This window comes from Cyprinodon variegatus, unplaced genomic scaffold (genome assembly GCF_000732505.1).
Source record: "Cyprinodon variegatus isolate N-32 unplaced genomic scaffold, C_variegatus-1.0 Scaffold10, whole genome shotgun sequence".
Taxonomy (NCBI): Eukaryota; Metazoa; Chordata; class Actinopteri; order Cyprinodontiformes; family Cyprinodontidae; genus Cyprinodon; species Cyprinodon variegatus.
The window spans coordinates 1,264,024-1,288,588 of NW_015150463.1; the positions used below are offsets into that span (position 1 = coordinate 1,264,024).

At 36.9% G+C, this 24,565-nt stretch overlaps 1 protein-coding gene across 4 annotated transcripts in view; it reads right to left on the bottom strand.

Moving 5' to 3' along the window:
- The window catches only part of LOC107087816 (protocadherin-1-like), a 207,966-nt gene that overhangs the window by 49,452 nt on the left and 133,949 nt on the right, over window positions 1-24,565 (bottom strand). For 2 of the 4 annotated variants that reach the window (XM_015379619.1, XM_015379611.1), the window contains exon 5: window positions 3,087-4,174. The exons of the other annotated variants lie outside the window; for them this stretch is intronic. In XM_015379619.1, coding sequence (XP_015235105.1) covers window positions 4,116-4,174 — 59 coding nt within the window. In that variant the 3' untranslated portion in view covers window positions 3,087-4,115. Of the gene's footprint in view, window positions 1-3,086; window positions 4,175-24,565 lie in introns of those variants that run through there. 4 annotated transcript variants of the gene reach the window in all.

A 24,565-nucleotide genomic window follows, 5' to 3' on the forward strand; every position in this document is an offset into this window, starting at 1 on the left:
AAAGCACACCTGGTTAACTACAGTCCAACACTATGGCATTCAGATCCCTCAAAAGAATAAATCTGCCACTGCAGCTATACTGCTTTTGAAAAAAAAAAGAAGCTATTTAACTGGACCCAGGTTTAAATCTGTTATATATAAATTGCTGTACGAAATACGGATCTATGAAGGATTAAAAGATTGTTTTTTCTTTTTTTCTGAGACTGTGAAGCTATGAACTCCGTTTTTATACTTTAATAAATAAAAAAAACCTAGCTAAAGTTCAACAGAGAACAAATATTAAGGAATCATTAAATTCTGTTTCCCCTTTTATTTTTCTTTGTAACTCTTCTAAACTAAAATAGTTTATAGAAATAAGGTAATGAAGGCTTGGGTTTAACTGTTTCTTTAAAAGTTCTTGAAAAAAAGGACCCTTTAAAGAAGATAAGGTAGGATATTAAAGGATAAGGTAGGATATTTTAGATTCCATTTATGGTAGTATTTAAACTGAAAATAGGCAATCTGTAAACGGGATAATATTGGTTATATGGCTGAATGAGTGTAGATTTATTTTCCCTTATTTAAAATCAACCTTTCAGCTTCATAACAGATCTAAGCCTTAAAGAAAAGCTGTCAGGTGAGCTGAACAGGCCCGCAGGACTATCGATAATGTAGAGTGACCAATGATCAAAGAGAAAACATTACTTTTGATTCAAAGTTAAAGCTAGAATTTCTCAAGAGGAAGGAAAAGGAAGAATTTATAGAAGGTTTTGCCATCCATCATTATCAGATGAAAAATAACTTTATTTCAACCTGTCCCCACATCTTTTTTTTTTTCAAACTTAGATAGTCCTGTCAATAAATAATGGCCTGATCTTCAGAGATTCTAAATAAGGAGAACTAAACTGCACATACAAGACAACATGGCATCTGCTGTATTGCATATGGAAACCATTGCACATTTCTGAAAGATTTGCTCTGCGAGTGCAAACAAGTTTGCACATTTTTAATACAATCAACAAAAATAGAGACTCAACACTTTTGGTTTTGCTCCCATTATTTATGTAAGTAAAATATGTGATCATAACTGGTGTTTCCATTAAGAAAATAACAGAAAACTGCAAAGAAGCAGAACCTGAAACACATAATCATCAGTGACAGCACTTGTTTATTGTAATAAAAACCTCTGGATACAAAGTACATTCACAGGAACGGCAGCAGGAGACCAGGCTGCTCGGTTTGATTCCTAGAGCAAACCAGTAATAACTACAAATATTCAAACTCACACACTGTTTCACCGTTTTACAGCTCTATATCTCATAAATATACTGGTATAATTCAAACTGAACGCACTGTTGAACTTACAAATACCAAACCTTTGATCAATGACCAATTGTCTGTTACTATGCGAGTCAAACCAACCAAGTCCTACACATAATTCACTGCAACAAAAAGTAAAAGATTAGAGCTGAATAACAGCTTGGAGTTTAGGGGTTTCATGAGCAGTCAAAAATAATTAAAACTGTCTGGCTTGTTGAAGCATTTAAATTGTATATGTAAATTGTTAATAAAGGTTATCAGAGAAAAGGGAAGAGGAGATTTCTGGCTTAATATATGCTATAACAGCAGAATTTAGAAGGAGGGGAGTATTGATGACTGTACACCATTGTTCCAAAAAAACTATTCAAGAAGAAAACATAATTCATAAATTGCCAAGTTGCCTGTAAAAATGTTCAGTAATCCGGCCCACGGCAACCACCGAACAAAAAGCAACGGGGTTGGTCAGTTTCCTAGAAAATCGTTTGACACCCCGGAGTCATGGTCAGTTCTGTCAGCTTGCACCAGAGCAATCTCTAGATGGAGTATTGGTGTTTTTACACACCTTGAAGCCTATCCCCCTCAGTACATTTAGAGTAAGAGTTAAAACAAAGACCCATGTGTTGTTCTCCTGGGTCATTAGAGGCTGTTATTTTGTTTAGGTTTAGTCTTTGGCCATTTCAATCATGATAAACATGCTTAGAAACTAAAACTGCAACTACAGGTTGTTCTAGTGTGAACTCACTGAAATGACAAAGACTCCTACTGTAGGGAGGTGTCGAAACTAGAAAAACTGAGCAAATGTGTGGTTGCCTCCAATTTAAGCCTGTTTTGAAATTGCCAAGTTGTTTTAAAATGATTAACTTTGGTAACATTTTTGTTTAATCAAAAGAAACACATCATTGGAAAGCAGTCTCCAAAGCTAGATGAATCATAAACCAACTGAATAAATAAAAGTAAAATACCAAATGAAATCAATTTGTTTGGCAATTATTTTGGCATATAATTGTTCAAATATGCATTTGCATATGTAGAGCTAATGTTTTGGAGTCCCAGCCAGATAAGCTATTTAATAGTTATCTGATTATTATTAAATTTGTCTCCTTTGCTTATATATTTTATATGATTTAACATATAGTTTTTTATTTAAGTCAGGTTCAGAATAAAAAATAAATACCCAAGAGGCAATATAGCTGCAATTTAACTGATGTGTTTCTTAGAAACGTTTTGCAGTTCTTATGTTTTTCCACAAAAGAAACACATTTAAAAGCAACAGTTGTGTTTGGGTGCTCTTTAAGCATCAAATTAGATTTTTATATTTATAAACATTACAAAAACAACTTTCATATATTGTGTCAGGTTGGGGTTTTAAACACTGAGTTGTATTTCTAAAGAGCCATTAATGGGTGAAAGGGGTTGCAAACTAGGTTTATAAATTACATAAATTATAAGAGCTCTGTTTTTTTTGTTTTTTGTTACCAATATTCTCTATTTTAAATAAACACAGTGTCTTTTCAAACAAAACAGTAAGGATATGGGGCAATGAGATCATATCACTTTTTACTCAAGTTAAAGCTCAGGAGTTTTGTCATTAATAAGGCAGACAGAAAAGTAACTCAGGAGTTTTAATTAGTTTTTGGTCTATAAGGGGTTCATTTCATGACCCAAATGAAAATATTCTTTTTTCTCTGTCATTGCAAAGTGATGATGCTCTGATAGAGGTGTTTCATAGTGTAACAACAAAGCCACCTTTTACACTAGTATGGTAAAAAAAAAAACAACTTTGTACTAATGAGTTAAGTTAAGACAGACTTCGATAGAACAGTTGAAAACATCTGTTATTCTTAGTAGTTTGTTTGTATTGGAAAATCTACACAACAATTTCTGACCTTTACAAATGATGCAGCACCTTTGCAAAGGAGAATTCTGATTTATTCAAACGTTTTTCTAACTCCACAGCTTCCAATGTTTCTGTAAAGCCTGGTACAATACACACTTTTTCTACCTCTATGTCAAATACACAGTGAGAACTGATTTCCTTGTTTTTTTTTTTTTTAAACAGCTGTAAGAGTCTGAAAGTGTTCCTTTGACTATGCCTAAATGTCCAATGGCAGTAGTGTCAATGGAGGCCAGAAGAAATCAAGTTTCTGAAACAATTCCTGCCAGAGTTTCAACTGGACTGTGTGAGAAGGCGTGTTGGCTGATTATCTGCCAGTCACCCTGTCCTCCGAATCCTGACTGTCATTTAACATACAACAGGCACCTGGGCAGCAAAAATCTGAAAAACAAAGTAAAAAAAAAGTGGCTCTGAACAAAATGATGCAAAAGTACAGCTCACAGAGAAAAAGTAGCTGCAGAAATAACAAGGAAATGAGCAACAAAGGCCTGTAGGAGAATATTTTCTGTTTAATCCACTGTGATCTCTCCTCTTAGGCTTCAGTATCATCCACAAAGAGAAAAAAGCTGCAAAAAAAAAAATAAAAAAAAAATCAACTCCGCTTAAAAAAATGACCTATCAAGGACATGCCTCAAAACCAAAGATAATTAGTTTCTTGTTATTCAGGTCATTTTCTCTTTCAAAAAAAAAAGTGTCTTTCATCTTTTTTTTTCCAATGTCTTTCTCCTCCTCGTGAATTTTTGCCAAAAAAAGTGAAACGTGGAATAAAAAAGTAGTTCACAACCACAGGCGAGGAGGAAGATGCAAAAAAAAATAGAAACATTAGGACAGAGAAAAAAGCTTGAGTACTTGTTTTCATTTTGTAATCTGGAGGAGGGAAAAAATGGAAGCTTAAGATGCTCTTTGTGTCTTTAGTTTTGTCTTAAGGCAGTCTGATTTGTCCAGCCCCCCTCTCCGGTCTGGTGCTCGACGACGCTCCACCTATAAGAGGATAGATACGAACGTCTTACACCTCTGGTAACGGAACGTTGCACACATTTCCATGCAAAACTTCTCACCATTGAGGGAAAAAAAATGATCAAAAAGAAAGATTTATAAAACGTGTTTGTTTAAAAAAAAATATGCTGTTTTTAATTCTGCAGCAGCTTGCAGAGCCACAATAATACTTAATAAACTCAGAGACCATTGAAGACATGTACAAATACTGCCCTAATATCACACTATCCTAAATCAAATGTAGTAAAACAAAATAATAAAAAAGTTTGTCTGGAGTTTTTTTTACCCCATTACATTAGTGGGGGAGCATAAAATGGTGAAAATAGGCTCATCACTTAAAAGATTTGAAAATGAAATTAAATAAAATGGGTAACCTACTTCTACGCCTTTGTTATTGTTAAAGTAGGCAGGATGTTGCTCTTTGGTTTTGGTAATGTTTTGCTATATACAAACATCAACAACAGAGGACAAAAACAAACCCTACAAAAGCTCTAAACTGCACAGAAAATTGCAAATAAATTTGTAAATGGCAGACAACAATGTTTTGCTTTTAGAAGCTCCATATTACTTTCTAAGTACCGGTAGTCTAAGTAGTTTCAGAGATAACTCAGGCAAGACAGCCTTATCATAATCATTATAGTTATTATTGCATAATTCTATATTTCTTTTTGTGAAGGTATCAATAACTTCCAGAAAATAAATAGTTTGTAACCTTAATCTAAAACATTGCTTGTAAATTTTGAGAAAAAAATCTGTTAAGTTAATAAAATATCAATGTAACAAAGTGCATTACAGTAAGATGATCTTTTAAAGCTAAATTGTTAAGTTTTGGGAACAAAGCCTGTATAATTTTTGAAAAAATACATTTTCAGATGGCAGCAACCTGTAAGTTATCTGAAAAGGACATTTAAAATCTTTGAAGTTAATCTGTAACTCCCTGTAACCTGTAAAATATGGGAAGACAAAAATTAAGCTTTGCGAAGTAACATTTGAATTTAATGAATATGTGATTTTTTTTAAAGTAACCTGTGCTTTTTTTAATAATCTGCAAAGTATCAGAAAAATTAGAAATCAAAACACAATGTAAAATGTTTTAGATGTGCGGTGGATTTGCTTTAGTGATAAGGTAGAAAACATACACCTTTCAGAAATAAATTAATTTGAAATAAGCAGATGCTCTGAGATTAGGATAAAACAGTGCAACCCTTTATAGGATAAAAGCTCAATAGCCAATATTAATATATACCAAAACAATGATATGATATTATATGAAAAATAAACAGGAAAGTGCCAAAAACTCAGGCTTTCTTATTGCTTTTGTAGCAGAAGATTTTGGTCCTGATGGACCTCAGTCTACTGAGGGGAAATAATGTCACAGTAGGCTAAATGTAATGGTATATTCCAAAAAGGTATCAGTAACTCTAGTAGTGTAACCCATCCATCTGGTAAATTTACCTGAGAGAGAGCTTTTTTTAAGGAGTGAAATTTGATTTATATTAAATATTTAATTGTGCATCTAATCAAGCATGCAATGAGTTGTTAACATAGAGAAATAAAAGTAATGCTCTAACACAATTGAACGTAAAGTTAAGATTAATCACAGCAGAGGTGACTTCAGCAAAGGTACCATCTACTTAGGCTCTGACAAGTGTAGGAAGATATATAATATTTTAAAGATAAAGATACACTTCAGTAAATATGAAGGTATATATTATGGAACATGTGTCCATTATTACACAGACCTATTTATTCATACGCACACACTCTCCTGCCTAAATCCCCACATGTGTATTCATTGGATATTTTCTCTAGTTTTACTTCTTTTGAGTGTAATTTTCTGTCAAAGAAAAAACTAAACTGCATAAACAAAATAGAGTCCTTGCTTCTATAAGGGTTAGTCACCAAACTGCTCAGTCTTTTTCATCAGAAAGCTCCATTGTTTCTTGGAAGTTATTTCAATTCTGTCGGTGTTTCGTTACCTTCAGCTTATGACCCGGGTTACATTAAAGACACGAAGAAATACACACTCACACTTACAGGAAATCAGCAGGGGTTGTAGCTGTTGTGACCATGCATTACTTTACGCATACGAGTGAGGCCGCATTTTAGGGAGGGATGTGAAATTCGCAAAACCCAGATCTGACACTTTACTTTTCAAGGCTACAACCGTCATGTAATCCATTCCTTCCATCTTTTATAACTTATTTCTCCTCTTGCATTTCAATCTCTCCCCTCTTGAGAATTGCTGCCTCACCCTCCCGCCTCCTTCCCTCTCCCATTGCTCCAGCATCTGTTAAGAAAGAAAACCAGCGGTTGGACGTTGTCCTCATTTACCACCTCCTCCACACTACCTGCTCCAGAGGTTACCTCCCACTAAGCATGTTTGTAAAACCTTCCATCTCTCCACCACCCCACTCCCCTCTTTCCTTTTCTTCCACCTCCACATGTCATTGATCCTGGGAAGTGGGTCACAACAGAGTTGAATCAGAGCCAGGTTGCACAGAGCTCCCAGGCACATGCTGTGTGCAATTTTAGCGTAGACTAATATTTACAGGGAGAATAAGAAATGAGACTGCTGATGTTTGGCCGGTAGTTAAAGGTTCTGATGAGCTGCAGGATTCAGATCAGACACGTGTTAAATGTGCACAACATAAGGGTCTTCGATCTTTCATTAGGACTCATTTTAAATGGCAAAACAAATTTGTTCCAGGAGATCTTATAGCAAAGGACATTTTCATTAAGCTTATCTGATGTAATAAAATATGAGTAAAAGTAAATAATTCAATTGTAGGAATAAGAATTGCTATTTCCCAGCAATAGTCAATTGTTACTTAAACAAGCAAACCTTGTGCAGTCCTGCAGGGAAATCCATGTCATATTAACTTTGACATATGTCAATTTATTGATTATTTCTTTCTGCTTGTTTAACACAAGACATAGAACTGGAGAACTGTTTTCTCAGATTTAGAAGAGCTGTATTTTTTAGGCTCCTCCACATTTAGCTACAAACTGCACCATAACATGCAGATTTCTTTGGCCTCAAGATGGCAACAGAACCATATCATCCCCAAACAGGATCTATGACAAACCACATTCCTGACTGACTTCAACTCACTTGAAACAAGTTGGACTTATATGTCTAGAGTGTGAAAAAGTGAGGTCACCAGCAACATTAGAAGTATTAAAAACAACCCGTTTAGAGGAGCCAATGCATTTTTAACTTTTGGCTTTTAACAATGTGACTCTTCTGGAGTCTTTATAGTCTAACACCTCATTACTCCAGATCATTAGAAAATATCTAGACTGGACAGCTGAACAACATATCAGGAGTGAATATATGCCTCTCTGTTCCTCTTTGACATATCAGTACACTTTTACAAATAACAAGCTTTTTTTTAAAGATTCCTCGAAGTTGCTTAATGTTCATTTACTTCAATTGTGTTATACTATTGCAAGCACTGTCAAGATTGATATTTTGCTCCACAGAAGGAAAAAAGGCAACGGCTTTGATTTTTTTATTGAGCCTACAACAACACAGCATGAGAAATCCACAAAATATCTGAAAAACGTAAAAGGTTTACTCGTCTCTAAGTTCAAAAATCTTTATTCAATATGTTTTGCTTTAAATGCTACATAAAGTTCTTAAGCCAAGAACAAGCTGAGTTTGAATAAAATACCTGTGTTTTTTTTCCCCACAGTTCCAAAACATATATATTGGGTTAATTGATGTACAGTATCATTAAGTTTGAGTGTGTGTGATTTTACGTGTATGTGTTCCCCTTTGATGGACTGGTTGCATGTTGGTATACTGCTAGATATAGGCAGTAATAGCATTGATCCCGATGGACAGGTGTTAGAATATAGACGGATGGATAAAAACATGTATGCTCCGTATTGTTTTCTCATTAAATGAACAAAATGCTTAGACGACTTAGAGTGATAATCATTTTTTTCTGTACAAAGAGCAAATAAACAGAAAAATATTTAGAACTCAGGCTGGCCTTTAAAAAAGGAAACATTTTAATCAGGGGAGACCTGTGAATTTAATTTATTCCACAAAAGCAGGTCCAAAATGACTTAAAATCCTTGAATGGTAAAGAGAAATCTAACATCAGACAGGGTAAAGACAAAGGTCAAATCTTTTCCTTGTAAACATAAATATGCAAGCAGTTTGGCGTTTTTGTAGATTATGAGAGGAAAATTTCTTATCAGACACGCATCTGTCTAGTGCCTCTACTCTTTCCTTTCTCCTCACAAAATACATAAAACATTTTCTAAATGCAATACCATGCTTTAATAAGAGCTGTTAAAAACGATGAATATGTGTTCCTCCTTCAAGGACGCTTTACAATTATGCTGTACCCTGAACTGATTTGTATGCTGCCAGTATTGAAGCTGTCTGCTCTTTTGTTTGGTGTTCGTTTAAAGATTATGAATTTCATCAGACGTGATAATGGTAAATGTTGACAAGGAAATATTTCAAACAGGAGGTCAAAAAGTAGCAATCCACATCAAAACAAAAGAAACATTAACAATAAATGTATTCATTAGATTTAAATCAGGATTTTAAAGTTGTCATCATTTATCCTTAAGACGATAAAAGCAGGTTTGGTGCCGTCCGTCCATCTGTCCATCCATTGTCTTGGACTTTTCTAAGATTAGGTTGCCTAGGAAATACTGTAGATGGGATACTAAAATCAGACTTCAGTTTAAAAAAAGCAACAATCTGCAGGTCCTCATTAAGGGTAGAAACTGTTCTCGGGCCATAAAGAAAGGATTTATGGCACTTCCCATAACCACTAAATCAGCAAATTTCAAATTGGCTCAACACACTTTTTAGGCTATTCCATTAGGAAAAGTTACATGGAACAACCACTATTTTAGTAACTGTTTAAATGTGACTTCAGCCTTGTGCTTATATCATAGATTGATGATGGGACCGCTTTACTGTAAAGTCTCCGTCCACATTGCAGCTGTAATTAATTGCAATGGAAAACCAGCCATATAGAGAATCGTTAAGACAAACCAAAAAGAGGTGAATAATTGATACCAATGGAAAAAGGCCATTTGAGTGTCTATCTAGAGCTCCCTGGACCTAGCCTTGCTAGCCAGACTGACTTAAAGCTGATATACTATTATACTCAGAAACCAGGTCGTCTGCATGTGTGTCGCAGTTAACGCAGATACGCCCCGCCCCTTCCGCAGATAGTCTGCTGCACCTCTCCAAAATTGTAGGTGACCGCAGACAGTGCCCACAGACAAGGAGGCCTCTGATTGGTCAAATCTACATCCGCTCTACCCTATGCATATTTCCTCTTTGGTCCCTTACCGGCTTGTTTTGTTTATATGACCAAAAGCGTCTCATGAAGCGCGAGGTGCGCGAAAAGGCTGGGACCCTTTTTCCACCTGGATCCCCACCTTTTTTACCCTCATGTTCCTCCGTTGCCGCAAAAACTTGTACCTTGCGTTTTTTCACTTCCTCACCGCCTCGGCCGTATTTAGAACCACTGCTAGTTTGTGATTGTCCCTCTTGCATTGTGGCATGGAGTAACATAGCACAGACCGTGCTTCAAACTTTGGCATAAAACAAAAATAGCTGCATCATACCTGAGACAAGCTCTCTGCAACACCCTGCTGCAGGAGTATAACCAGCCCTTTAGACCATGTAAACAGCACCTTATTCTGGAAAGGAGCAGGTAGAGCTTACTGAAAGTCTGTTCCAGGGGCTTAAATCTTGTGCTTTCTTACTTTAGTCATGTACTAATTTATATAAAATTAGGTTTATGATAGGTAATTGTTGGAATAAAGGTGGATCAGTAAATCAACTGGATACATTCTTTATGTCAGAAAATATCCCTAATTATTTTACTGGCATGCCAAACCTTACTTAGAGTTGAATCAGTCATGAGGGTATCATTCAAATAACAGAACACTTGTGTGAACAAGCTAAATCAAATTACTATGAAGAACTGATTCAATACTTTCTCAGTTAAGTTTAAATCAGTGTGAGCTGGCCTGAAGACACCTTCTGTGTTCTCTCACTGACACAACAGCATCTGTAACTTCAAGCTACTATCTTCATATACCGATGAACCAAAAGGGGACATAGTATAGAGGGTAGTGAATTGTGTTATTTTTTTGTGGTTTAAATCTGGAAATTGGGATTTTCAATTAGTAACTTTTTTTTGTTTTTTTATCTAAAAGTCACTATAGTGTTGTATGTGTTATTTTCTTTTTTTATTTTTATTTTTTTACCTGAGCTGACTGACTTTTGGTTGCAGAACTTCAAAATAAGGTAAGGACTTTAGCTGTTAGGGAACTTAAAAGGCTGTTAAAGGTCTATGATTAGCACATTTAATGTCATCACAGCTTTGATTATTGCTTATGCAATTTCATTAAATATCTGTAATTAGCACATTATCCAAATTTACTGTAAGTAGCCAATTTTTTCTTTAAAACGAAACTGCACTTGCTTAAACTGAATGACTTTTTGAAAAATTTTGAAAAAAATAGTGTATATTGAAGTGATGTAGGTTACCCATAAAATGTGGTTTTCTCATCGATAACCTTTGTTTGTGTTTTGTTGTTGATACAATAGGTTGTATTCTTATCAGGAAAAGGAAATTGTACGTATTTCAGAGAGTTTTTTTCTGTTAACTGTTGTGGAAAAAAGTTCTGTTTGACATTTTTTAAATAATTAGTAGTGAAGGTGGAATGTTTATAACTTTGCAGATAGAGCACTCTCCACCTGAAGTGTTAAGGACAATTGCTATGATGTTATCTACTTTTTCATTGTGAGCTCCTTACACACTGTCTTCATATCGAGCAAAATGCTTTGACAACATTTTTTTTCTCACCCAGTGGGTTTATATCTTTCTCTTTCAAGCTAGCCTTGGTTTAAAGTGGTTCTTAAAGAATTTCCAGTGTCTTTGCTTAAAGTTATGTATTGTGAGTTCTGTATGACACCTGTGGGAGTTGAACTCCTTGGACCACAAAAACAGAAATGTAAAGAAATGTGGAGTGAAGTGAATAAGAAATGAAAAGACAGTTATGTTACATTGATTTTATATGGCCTAACCAAGACCAAGTCCCTTACCCTAATCTAAACTGAATTCACACCTATGCCTAACCCAAGCTTAGGCATAATAACTCATCACTGAATTAAAGCAACATTATCTAACTCTGGTGCTCAGTGTTGGTGTTTGTAGCACTGCAGCCTTGCAGCAAGAAGGTTCCGGGTTTGATTCCTGGGGTCTTTCTGCAGAGAGTTTGCATGTTCTCCCTGTGCATGCATGGGTTCTCTCTGGGTACTCCGGTTTCCTCTCACAGTCCAAAAAATGTTAGGTTAATTGGCTTCTCTAAATTCTCCTTAGGTGTGAGTGTGTGCCAATAATTGTTTGTCCTGTGTGTGTGTGTTTCTCTGTGTTGCCCTGCGATAGACTGGCGACCTATCCAGGGTGTGCCCCGCCCCTTGCCGATAGACAGCTGGAGATAGGCACCAGCACTCCTCTCTATTCTACTCCATATGAGTAGAATCCTCATTTTCAGCTTGCAACGGTCACTCATACGTGGGGAAGTAAGTGGATGATGCCTCTGGAATAGGGTAAAGACAAGCCTCCTTTTCTGCACAGTAAGGTCTGAAGTGATGTTTATGACCATAAATTGTGGTTTGCTAAATGTTTCCCAGGAGCTGTTTTTGATTACCTGTTCCTAATAAAGTGCTACATGATGGTGGGTAAGAGACCACTGACTCAGACTAATTACCTGAAATTTCGCCAGATTCCTTTATGTTTTGTAGAGCAAAGCTTGTCCACTACAGAAGCAAATTAAGTCACCAAATTTTGACTCGACAGTTTCAGCAGTTTCAGATAAATAATATAAAAAAATAAATAAAAACAAAGATTATTAAAGATTTTATTCAGGGATTAAAAAAAAAGGAAAGTTTACTTCGTGAATGGGCTGAATAATAAAAGAGATACATTTATATGCCGCCTTTCTGATTATACTTTCTGATTTTTGCCAGCTCTGTTGTGGACTGCTTTCACTAATTTGCTTCGAGCCACTCCCTTGCCAAGGTGACAGATCTATACCATCAATGCCTGGTGAGACATTTTCTGCATGTACTGATTTCTTTTGGTGGGGTTTTTCCTAACTTCTAGTGGGTTAGAAAAATGCTGAATTGTGCTTAGTTTCTCAATTTAGATATTAGACCCAAAGCTTTACCATTTCTGAATCGCTGAGTGAATTACAAATTAATCTACTTTAGAATATATCTGACTGATATATCTGACTGCAAAACATTTCTTGAAAATATTATTGTAAATCATTTCAGGCAGTAAAGATTATTGTGGGCTATTGATTAAAATTTTGAAAATCCATTCTATAGCAGAGATCCTCTGGTCATGTGTGCAAAAAAAGGCTTATGTGGATTATGGTTATAAAAACATACTATATCATTATTACTGCAGCCTTTCAAAAGCTATTCAGAGTAAGTGTGCAATATCTATATTAGAGGCATAAACATTTTAGAAATGATTTTGAATGTAGAGGTAAACATCATTGTTAAGAGTGCTCCAGAAGGCGTATAATAGCAGGCTTTTATTGTGACATATATGAAGACCATCTCTCTGTGTTGCATCATGGGTTGAGATTAGCTCATTACCCTGTATCTGACAACCCTGCTTTCTTTATGAGGTTCTAGCCTGTTTGTTGTGCTGTTTGACACAACTCATCCTTTGAATTTATGTCATCTTTATGTGGTGCTGTTAAACAGATTTACTACGGAAGAGGCTGAGAAGAGAGTCTCAATTGTGACAGCTGGGAAAAAAAGCCGCTCAGACTGACAGAGAGACTCCATTTTGGAGAATTAAATCAGTTAAATGGCTGTGGGAGAGAGGAGCAGGAGGCTGGATGTGTCCACCGGGCTGAAGAGCTCTCAGGAAACTGCCTCGGTTTCCCTTGCCAAGGCTGAATCTTTTATCTTTCTTTTCACTTTATTGCTGAAGCTCTGACCCAGCGCTCCATCGTTCTCATTTTTCAAAGTCGATTTTCCTCTCTTAAGTGTTTTGCTCTCTCAGTTCTCCACTTTTTCTTCTTTCTCATTTTTTGACCCAATCACTTTCAATTGCTCACTACCCATTTTAAATTATTTCCCCTTTTCTAAGTCACTCAGTAGTCAGACAGACAGAGAGACATTACAGATGGAAAGCGGGGGGAAAAAACTGGAAGATGATTTAAGGTTTATTTTATTATCCCCTGTGGTAATCACAGAAGGAATGAAGTCATTATCAGACCATGTTTGAGGAGTTTAACATACAGAATGAAGCCTTCCTTATATAATCTTTCTGTTCTGAATCACACTGGCAGCAGAGTTCATTATAACACATCCCTGCAGAGTGGGTGGGCTCCTTGAAAGCAGGTGGGGTTGTGAGAGCGAGACTTAAAACAGAAGACACCAAAGCTAAGACTGCTCAGACTACCCTTCCTCTTTTAATGACAGAAGCTGCATCTTCTGTTGATTTTTTTTTTCTGTTATAGTAAGGTTGCTTTGGGGTTTTCCTAATGTTTATGCTGACTTAAAAAAAGAATAATAAAAATGTAGAGGAAAAGATGAACAACAAGTATGCCTTAAACTAGAAAGCCCCGAGCTATTATCTTAGGCCTGAAAATATCTTTTTTTTTTTTTTGCATTTAAAGTAGCACTGAGCTGTGTTACAGCACAACTTTGAAATTTACATTAGTAAAAAGTAAAAAAAAAAAACGTACGGATAGAGTGTGATATGGTTAAAGAGGGACAAACTATAATTGATTATTCTTTATCATAAGCCTTCTAAGTGTCTGTTTCTTCTGTCATTGTCATCTAGCATGTTGGGCAAACTGCATTTAAATTGTTGCTAGAAGATTGACAGCTCTGACTTTAATCTGGAGGAACTTCTTAACCAGCAACTAACTAATACTGTGAATATGATTATGAAGTAGCTCATAAACTTGTAAGATGTTATAGTACTTTATACATTAAGATACTGTGTAACGTTCTATAAGCTAAACTAGGAGGACCATCGATAGAATAATAATGCTGAATAAAAAGCAAACCAAGCATGAAGGTTTGATGAACCCCACATTTTGCTCATTTTTATAATGACACAAAATAGCCTCTGTCTCCCTTCAAATCTTTACATATGGCTGTGATTCAAAGATAATGACCTAAGAAATGAGATCCTGGATATGACATCTAATTTGCTATCCAGAATGACCCAGCGGCTCCTCTACATCAAAAAGGGGTCAACACTGACGTGGATCAGGCAGCTTTTCAAGATGTCCTCTTGGCACATCTGTTACACTGGTCTAATAGCTAAACAGAAAACCCCCCAAACTCCAGACGTCATTTAGATGTTAGATGTTAGGCTAAATCTGGTTGGTCTCTTACAGTCTTGATTTAGTCCAGAACTATTAGTTGAAATTTGGGCAGTGTTAGGTTGGTCTGATTTTTTCCCACTTTAGTCCAATAATAGACCTTTTACTTGTAAACCAAATGTTGGGATGTAAATCATGTCATCTTTACAATGTCGTTTTAACCAATTTTTGCTTTTTTGGGTAAAAAACGTAAATTATCGACTTTTTGGTGGTTAATCATGAAATGTTGCAGAAATTTGTAATATATATTCATCAGTACTGTTGGGGTCATTATTTGCACACACTCAGGGTTAGACCTACAGCTGCTTCTGCCTGATGCGTCTCGTTCTTCTCCAGCCCCAGAGTCAAATGAGCAGAAATGGACCACAGGACGTTCATTAAGCAGCTTCTTCTCATATGTGAGTGACCATTATTACAAGATGCAGGCCCCACACAACACCACTCCTGGCTTCAGTGTCTATGAATGTGCGCTGAGGCTAAACCACCAAGACGAGGGAAGCCAGACACCGGGCTGAGCCGTGGGACTCCATTCAAAGACAGACAGCAGGTCTGGGTGGTGGGGCTGCAGCTCACACCTTTCTGTCTGATCTCTTTGAGCTTTTTCAGCTCTACCAGTTTTTAAAGTGGAAACATAAAAAAGAAAAAAAAAAGTATTTTTGTGTTCTGCAAAGAAGAGGAGATGGAAACGAATTGCGAGGGCTGTCTTCACAAAGGTCTCCATGCCAACCCCTGCCAGCCTGGTCTTTTTAGTCTGAACACCTCCTCTTCAGCTTCCACTGTTAGCCAAAGTGCGGAGGCCAGGCGATATCCTGCTGTGTGTGTCGGTGGTTTGTGTAATGACTCATGCTTTAGGCTGAAAACTTGAGAGAAATAGTGACTGAGTCAGAGTTTTATTGATTAACGTTCATGGAGGTGAGCAAGCTTCAGAAGCATTCGGTTATAATGTCAGGCGACCGGTTAAGGATGATAACTTTATTGATTTTGTCTCTAATGACAGTCAAACTGAAAATGCAGGTTACACTTGTGTGCAAAACTACTGCTGCATTTTTTATTTTTTCCATTTTTTTTTCTTTAGATGAGAATTATTTTCTTAGAAGCTTTAGTATGGTTTTGATTAAGAGTGGTCCATGCTTTCTAAAGGCCTTTCAGACGTTTCCTTAGAAATCTGGCTGGTTTTACAAACGTTTTGTGCTCAGTTGCTGACAGATTTCAGAATTTTTCTTTTTTTTCAATTTGGCCCTTATCTCTGATTCAAAAAAGAATTCAAGTACCGGTATATAAAGGCTTCTAAGTGATGAAACAGGGCTCTGTGGAAGCATAACAGGAAATCTAACAAAATTGTCCGTTACTAGCAAACTGTCACACAATTCCTTGTGTTTGTATTGGAATTAGAAAAACAGTGTGGGGTTAAGGGTTTTGCTCAGGAGCTCAGATTGTAGGATGTGGGGATCGAACAGGGTACATGCAACGTTCCCAGATCACACGAGCAGTACTCTAAATCACACTCCCCATATAGACCACCTTTAATCACTTCTTCCAGGGAGGATGGAATCCTCCCACTTTTAGACTTACAGTTTTTTTTTTTTTTGCATTACTACAAAACCTCAACAGCAAATATTTGACACTTGATTCAACTCTTAAGATACAAGTTCCAATTAGGATTCAAAGATAAGTTAATAAGGTAATGTTAGTTACCATAAAGAGCATAAAAGACTTGTCACATTAAAACAATGCACCATAAATACATAGGATCTCCTGTATATTTTTTTAACAATATGTATGATGTAAAAAACACAAAAAAAAAGAAGGTAAAAGAAAACTTCCAAGTTCATCGCATTTTATTAAATTCAAGATTTACATTATTTCCTGGTAAAGTGGAAAGTTTGACATTTAAGGATCATTGACATTCATATACTGTTAGGCCATCTATGTTTTATTAACTGTATAACCTATTAATTTTCAAAAAATTGTGATCTCGCTCCATGTTTGTGTCTCTTCCAATTAATCTGTCAATCACAGCCTGGTCGGCCGGGCCCCTCCTCCATACACTGGTGGTGCAAAGCGATAAAAGTTGATTTGTTCCTCAAAAACTGAGATTAGACTTGGAAATTACTTAAAGGAGAAAGTTGTCTAAGCTAAGAATGAAGATAATCATGTCTTTTTTTAACCCTAGGGATGTCCAGTTGTCTTCTGCAGGGTAAAACGAGTTACAGTATCTAATATCCCCTTACAAATAAACAACGTCGGGTTTAACATTGTGTCTCACAAAATATTAACCTACTTTGAATATAATATAGAACAGGCATGTAAATTATGGGGAAGACTTATTTTTATATTAAAGAATCTAAAGCTCTAAATAAATAAAATAACAAAGAATTTCCGAGTAAATGGCAAAAGTGATCCAAACTGTTATTTCGTGATCTATGTGCCGAAAAAAAAAACTTTATATTCAATATAAGGAAGGGAAAATTCCTGTTTTGTGTCAAAAATCATCCTTTTAATTACAATTATATTATTTTTATGTCAAAGTGCATTCTTGCATATGGCCCAATAGTTTTGTGCTGTAATGAGCTCTACACAGATATTAGCTTTGAGGACTACGAAAACAAACTCAGCAGTCGGTCGAAAGAGCCCACAATTAGGTCAAACTCTAAGGAGAGAGGAGCTGCTGCATCACTGCCAAATCCATTCCTCCTCCGGATAAAAACAGAGCCACGATGCACGCAAAGAGGGCTAGTAAATACAATAATGCCTTTTCTTCAGATGCTCTAATGACAATGATGAATGGCAAAGGTTGTAGCTTCTATCGACAGAGAAAAAAAAGGCTCTTTTCTCTCTTTTCTGGGGATAGATTTTCAATACCAGAGTAACAGTAAGCTCATGCATTAACATATACACAGAGACAGTGAAGAAAACAAAAAGATATAGATTTCTGGATATCAGTTCAAAAAGAAAGAGTCGTAACGAGGCCTTAAGCAACTAATCTATACTCAGTAAAGACAATATAACCTCTTATATAAAGGTTCTGATTTCTTTCAGTAAGGACAAATGAATACAACTTGGACTAAACCCGAGCAGGACAAACTGCAAAAAGGAAAACAACTCACTGTCAGAATGGTAACATACTTGAGGATCAAAACTGCACACAAGCAAACTGAACATGAATCCTGACACAAACCAGGGGCTCACACTGAATGCGGCTGGGGTGCGGTCTCTGCAAGGACCCCCCAAATCAATAAAATCAATGTCTGCGCTCACATCAGCCAAGATGCATTTTAGGCCATGGGGTTCAATCGAATGATTCCACAACAAGAAGGACGTTTTATAAGAAAGTTAATAAAACAATCCACTGGACTTTGTTTCAAAGTTTGAAGAAGTTGCGCTTTCCCTCCAGGAATCATTTTCAATTCAAAATGTCGAAAAAGCTTCCTGGATAAATAAACTTTGAATAAACTTGGAAACAAAGTCCATTGGATTGTTTTTTTTTTTTACTTTTTCGGAATGACTATGACCTGGATGACTGAGAATCGTCACCAGCGAGAAGGATGTTTGGCCGGACGCCTCAGCGGTCCTGTGTCAAGCGCCAGGAAAACAGAAGCCAAATAGAAAAAGTCAGGCAGCCGACAGAAAAGGGTTCATTAAATTTTAAAATAAAATCAACCCACCAACTTACACTAACCCGCTAGTGAAAACAAAAAGGCAAAGCAGAAACCCAAGAAAACAGAGGGGCCATCAGAGAATGAAAAAGGTTATTTATGCGCATGGATAATGAGTTTTCCCCTAGAACGCATGTGAACCTAATTTCTCACCAGCGCCTTTTCTGCACCTGGAGCCTTAGCTGGGCCGGGCTGGCAGCAGCCTTCAGTGAAAGTGATTTTTTGCAGCACCACAGCCACAATGTAGGCAGTGCAAGCCTAACACGCACTCAGACATAACCAGTTACACACGCACAGACTCTAATGGACCACAGTACTATATTTGCATCTAGCTTTACTCAAACATGGTCTTTAGATGATTAGGATTAATAGAAAAAATACAACTAATACTCTCTGATAAATGGATAAAGATAAATGCAAAAAGATTCTTTTGAGCTTGACAGAGGCGGCATCATGCCACTACAAACACCAGACCAACTGGCTGCAGAGTGACACTATGGACGCACATCTGGCAGGACAGCTGTGGTCCTCTGCTGTCCTCCCCCTTGGTCTCCAGAGATGGAGGAACACCCGCTGAAGCTAACAAGCTTAACAAGCTTCGCAGGAGGCAGCAGGGAAGGAGAGAAAAGAAGTAGAGGAACCATAGAGAAAGGTTGTTGAGTTGTGACTTTGCTGTTCTCTAGGGGAGTAAAGACCGTTCTGCTGCAGGGGAGGTGACCATCACACCGCTGTGAGCCTGAGGTGTGTGTGTGTTACTTCTGGCCTTACATCCCAGGATGATGAATGTGCATGGCAGTAATGACACTAATGTGTTAGTATCCACATTCAACCTATGTCAAATCTATATATGGAAAAATATCCCCTCTACTGAAAAAATATGCTCCAAAAGGTTAAAGCTTTGTAACCATGATGCCCAATGATCTTTTCTATGTAGGTTTTAAAATAGGGTAGTGAGTATAAAATTTTTAGGGGTGGAACTAAACAGCAAAAATTAAACACCTCTGTAGAAAATGAACAGATGAAAAAAATCATGCGTGATTTTATCTTCAACAGAAAATTGTACGTTTTTACTGAAATGTATGTTCAAAACAGCCTTTTTATTTGACCCTTTATGACTAAAACATTGTTTGATGAGGAGAGTCACACCTCAGTAGTTTAGGACTACAGTAGCTTTTTTTTCCCTCACTGTACTTTGGGTCAAAAGTTTTGCACTGTTCTTTAAATGTGGTGTGAAGAGCGCCCCTGTTAAATGGGTCAAATCTAGCAAAGAATCAATGTGTTATATTAAAGATGGATTTAGTGAATACTCAGAAGTGACCATCATCCAGCTCAACTCAGACACCAAATGGAACTACATGTAAGGTGATAAAACTAAAAAAAATAAATAAAAAATACAAACACTGTCAAGTACTGTATGAACACTAGCTACAGTATGAGAATGAACAACAGAGTGCAGTTCTATGTTTTGACCACAGGTGGCAGTATTATTAGAAAACGCATCTTTAGGTCAGACAGTATTTTCATCACCTGAAATGCTGATTTGACAGCTGATCCAGACTACTGCTGCTCGGGTCCTCAGAAAAAGTACAAATGTAGAGTACATCAGCCTACTTCTAATATCCTTACATTTATCGCAAAGAATACAATTTAAAATACTTTTGTTAATCTACAAATTCCCGAATGGCTGAGCACCAAAACATGCCTACATTATGCAAATACAGACTTTTGGTGCAAGTCTACTCTATGTGCCCAGGACCAAAAATAGGGAAGCATAATTCATTTTTTGTGCTGATTTGAGGTAAAAGTACTGAGAATCTAAGTTCTTTTAAATCCAGGTTAAAAATCTTTTTTTTTTTTTCATGTTTGACAGTGCAATCTAAACAGTTAACTGAAATATAATTCTGTTTCTTTTTATTTCTTTTTGCCATCCATCCATCCATCCATCCATCCATCCATCCATCCATCCATCCATCCATCCATCCATCCATCCATCCATCCATCCATCCATCCAGTTGCAGGTAAAGTAGAAATCACTGACTCATTTGAATGGTTATATCAGCAGACTCACATCTAGCTCTACAGGCAGATGGCGCCATAGAGGAGCATGGCTGGATAGAGGGCCTTGATCAGCTGATGAATCCCATCAGCTTGTTGATATTAGTAACCTGTGAAAGACCTCCATGCATGCTGACACACAGGGGTGAATAGACAGGGGTCATATGTCCATGTGTTGCTGCAAATGAACAGCAGAGGAGGTCCAAAGTGTGTGTGTGTGTATGTGTGTGTGTGTATGTGTGTGTGTGATGTGTGTGTGTGTGTGTGTGTGTGTGTGTGTAGGTGGGGGGGTGGGCGTGATGGTGTTTTACTGTTTGGGTCAGCTGCCAAATGTGTAACAGATGGTGTAATGAAGGATGAGTCTAGTGCCCCCTGCTGGCAGAATAGCTTATCCTCTCGACTCATCTGCCACTTCCCTTGCTTTACTCTGCTCCTTGTATTGCCCTTCCTCATGTTCAGCTCACTTTCATGACCTTATATCCTCATGCTTGTCATCCTTACTCAATCTCTCCTATTCCTAGCCTTTTTTTCTTTTTTCCCCCCTCATTTTCCACCTTTATTGCAGAACTACACACCCTCCTCATCCTATTCCTTCTCTCCAGCCAATCTCCCTTTCTCTTCTTTCTTCATCTTACCTCTGTCCATTTGTCTTTCCCTCCACCGTCTTCATACTCATCCTCCTCTCACCCACTGGGACCTGCTGTACCTGAAGCTCTCCACTGGTTCAGGGGGATTTTCTGGAGCTGAGGCCACGAAAGTGGAGGCCTTCAGCTGAAGGCTCACAGAGCACGCTCAGAATCACCAAACACCACTCGTTGTTGGAGCTGTAGAGAATAGTAACATGCAGCCTCCCTGTATAAGCTGCTGTTTTCTTCAGAAACTGGACAAGTCACACATTGTGTGATCCTCAAACCACAAGAGAGACACCTGAGTTTGTCTCTAAAATATGTATTTATATGTATAGATATATAGATATATATTTGTGCAACTTTTTTCAGCCTCTTCTTTCCCTCAGCAGTAGAGATCATTTCTTGCTTGTTGAACGGAGGCAGGCATCATGAAATGTGCAGTAGGTCATGTTTAGGATGTCCATTCCATAGTTAGCAGCTCGCCAGCAGGAGGTAAGCATAGACCTAATCACATCAATACTGTGGAAATAATTCACTCTAGAAACACTGTAAAGACTGCAGCATGGAATGCAATATTCAGGGCTCTATAGCTGTTCTACAGTGAGAAAGAAACCACACAGTGACTCATGGTACAACTTGCATTCAACTTATAGCTGAGCATCCTGTGGCTAATAAACTTTTAATCAAAATATATGAAAAAAAAAATTACAATAGAAACACACTAACATTTGTAAAATCTCACCATTGAAGAGCATGGGGTTTTAACCAGAGAGCATGAAGCTAAAATGAGCAGCATGCAGGAACCATTACTAGAGTCATTCCGAAACAACTTAAAGAGATAATGTAAAAGCTATAGAGACTTTAAATGTTCATACTAATCACACATTTTTAAGTATTTAGGAAAACCTGACCTGTATCTAAGCCAGTGTTTGTAATTTGTATAATAACAGGAAGCCCTCTGGATTGTATTTGTCGATGAGTAGTTAGATAATCGTGAGAGCAACAATAATGATATTAATACTAATAATAATAACAATTCTTATTATGGAATTATATATAACGGTATATATATATATTTTTTTTTTACCATGCACTATACATCTGGTTATATGTCTAAATTAGAATGACATTGTTTAATAAGAAGTAATTGAAACAAAGTTAAGTTAAAAAAATTACTTGAACAGTAGCCTCTTATTTTTATCACAAGTTGTCTTTTGGAATATAAATGCTCACATTCAGACAAATATTCGCCAATAGGAGAAATTTATGACAAATAGAATAAAAAAAGAGGTAACTATTAAAGATGATAATAACGTCAAAAGAGCTCTAGTAGTACTAATATCTACAGATATCAGTGGTTTTAAACAGGAGTGAAAACAATCTGGATCTGTTCATTCAGTTTTCTGTGCCAAGACTGAATGATAGCAAGATTATCGTTTAAAAGGGGACCTTTCTAAGGGAAAGCAATCTCCATCTTCATGACATTGTCCTCCTTTTCAGTTGCAATGAATGAACTATATTATTAACTAGCTGGATGTAAAGAAGTTATTACACAAAGTTTGTTTTGGAAATAGAGCTCCACATCAGTATTCATATGGCATCATTTTTCTTATTTTGCTTTGTTGTGAGCTGTGAAAAATAAGTTGTGGTTTTCAAGTGTTAAAAAAATTATAGATTTGTTCTAATAATTCTACATAAACACTGACTCTTAGAAGTTGTATTGATACTTAGAGGACTTCCCTATTTCATGTTCAGTATGTCAGAAATTTGTTAAAATAATATTAGTAAAAAAAAAAAAAAAAACACGACAGAAATGGGGAAACAACAGACTTTAAAGTTAATCATTAGAATATAACATCTTAGGTACCAAATAGTAAGTCTCAGGACTCTTCTAAAGACAGCTGTAACTGGTAAACTCTAGAAACCTAACATCAGTGGAGGAGTTCAACAAGAAAGTTATGTTAAAAGGAAACCAGGAGAGATCCAGTTTGTTGTTTGCATACGTCTGTGTAAGGGTGGGGGGAAGTATGTGTTAAATGTTGCCCTGGTATATTGAAAATAGCATTCAGTTTTTATAGCCTACATGTAAAATCCTATGCATCCGGAATTGTGAGAACATCACTTCAAGTTTGAAACTAAGTCTTCAAAGATCTACCCAATATCCCATCATCATAACTCTCTTAGAATAAGTGAAAGGTAACCTCAAAACTTTTTCATGTCAACTGTATGCTTGTCCATTAGCAGTGCCTTATCACCAAACAAAACTCTGCATACTTGCCAGCAAAGATTTTTCTAAATCTGATTTCCAAAGAGCCAAGATTAGAAGGAACCCCTAAAGGTCCTTGGTACTGATCAAAGTGCTGCAGCAGAATGGCCCTGCAAACCACCTGGCTGACCCTGTCTGTGTTAATGAAAGACATGTGGGGAAGGGTATAATACCATTGTCTCTCAAAGCTGCTTATACTAGGGAGGGAAGTGGAAGGCTGTTGTGTGGGCGGACGGGTGGATCGGATCATCTGCTGCGGATGATGGCTTAATCCAATCATAGCGAGCGGATCACAGGAAGCTGATTCAACATATAGCTGCCGGCCGGTTGGTCGGCCATTCGACTTCTTCGGATAAACCTGAATCCCTTACTGTGCATCTGTCGGAGCTCCCTGCTGCCGAAAAATCGACGGGACATCTCATCAGAGCGGCTCTTTGTGCTTATTTATGGCTGACTGTGATGATGACGGACGATCTGAGAGCATTTCACGCTCCAGCAAGCATCCATTAAAGGAAGATTACAGCCTTCCACTCCTCGTTTAAAACAATTCTGGTCACTTTAATGTTATTTCTGACGGTTCCCACATGATTAAAGATATTAATACATCTCTCTAGCTCAACCTCTCAGGCTCATTCCATCCAAATCTGAAGAATCAAATCAGTTTCAAGCAGCAAAGGAGACAAGTAGCCTTTCAGTTTTTCTTTTTTTTTTTTGTTGCTGAAAACAGAACTGATGATGTTTTAAATTACTCTTGGGGAGCAATGCCAATGTCAATAACAAGCTTTTCAGAACCTTTTTCGCTCAGTTTTTGGCAGTGAACGCTTCATTTCTACTGAAGGCAGAATATCACTTCAATGACAATGCAACATTAGTTGTGTTCTTTTGTTAAAAAGTAAGTTAGTTTAGTTAGTTAATCTTTATTTTTGCACAGCAGTGCAGAGCTATAATATTTGATACGGCATCTTATTTTATTATGAATACAGCATTACCTCCAGACACCACCACCTCCATAAGCTTTTAGTTCTGGGCCACAAAGAGGAAATCTGGTGAATAAGTAAAAGAAAAAGCAGCTAAATGTATTCAGAAAAAAAAAAGAAAAGAAAAACAAAACAAAAAAACTATGGAGTTGAGGCCGTGTAAGCTGCTTGCTCTGTGGAGTAAGCAGAAATCAATATAACACAGAAACATTTCAGAATCCAATATCCAACCGACTCAAAGAAGAGAGGGGGAGGGGGGAAACAGGGAAGTGAAGAAACGGATAAAGATGAATAAACAGCAACTTGTTTGTTTTTCTTTACCAGAAGCACAAAAATATATCTGTGCACTTTAGTGCAAGACTTGATGGATTACCAAAAAA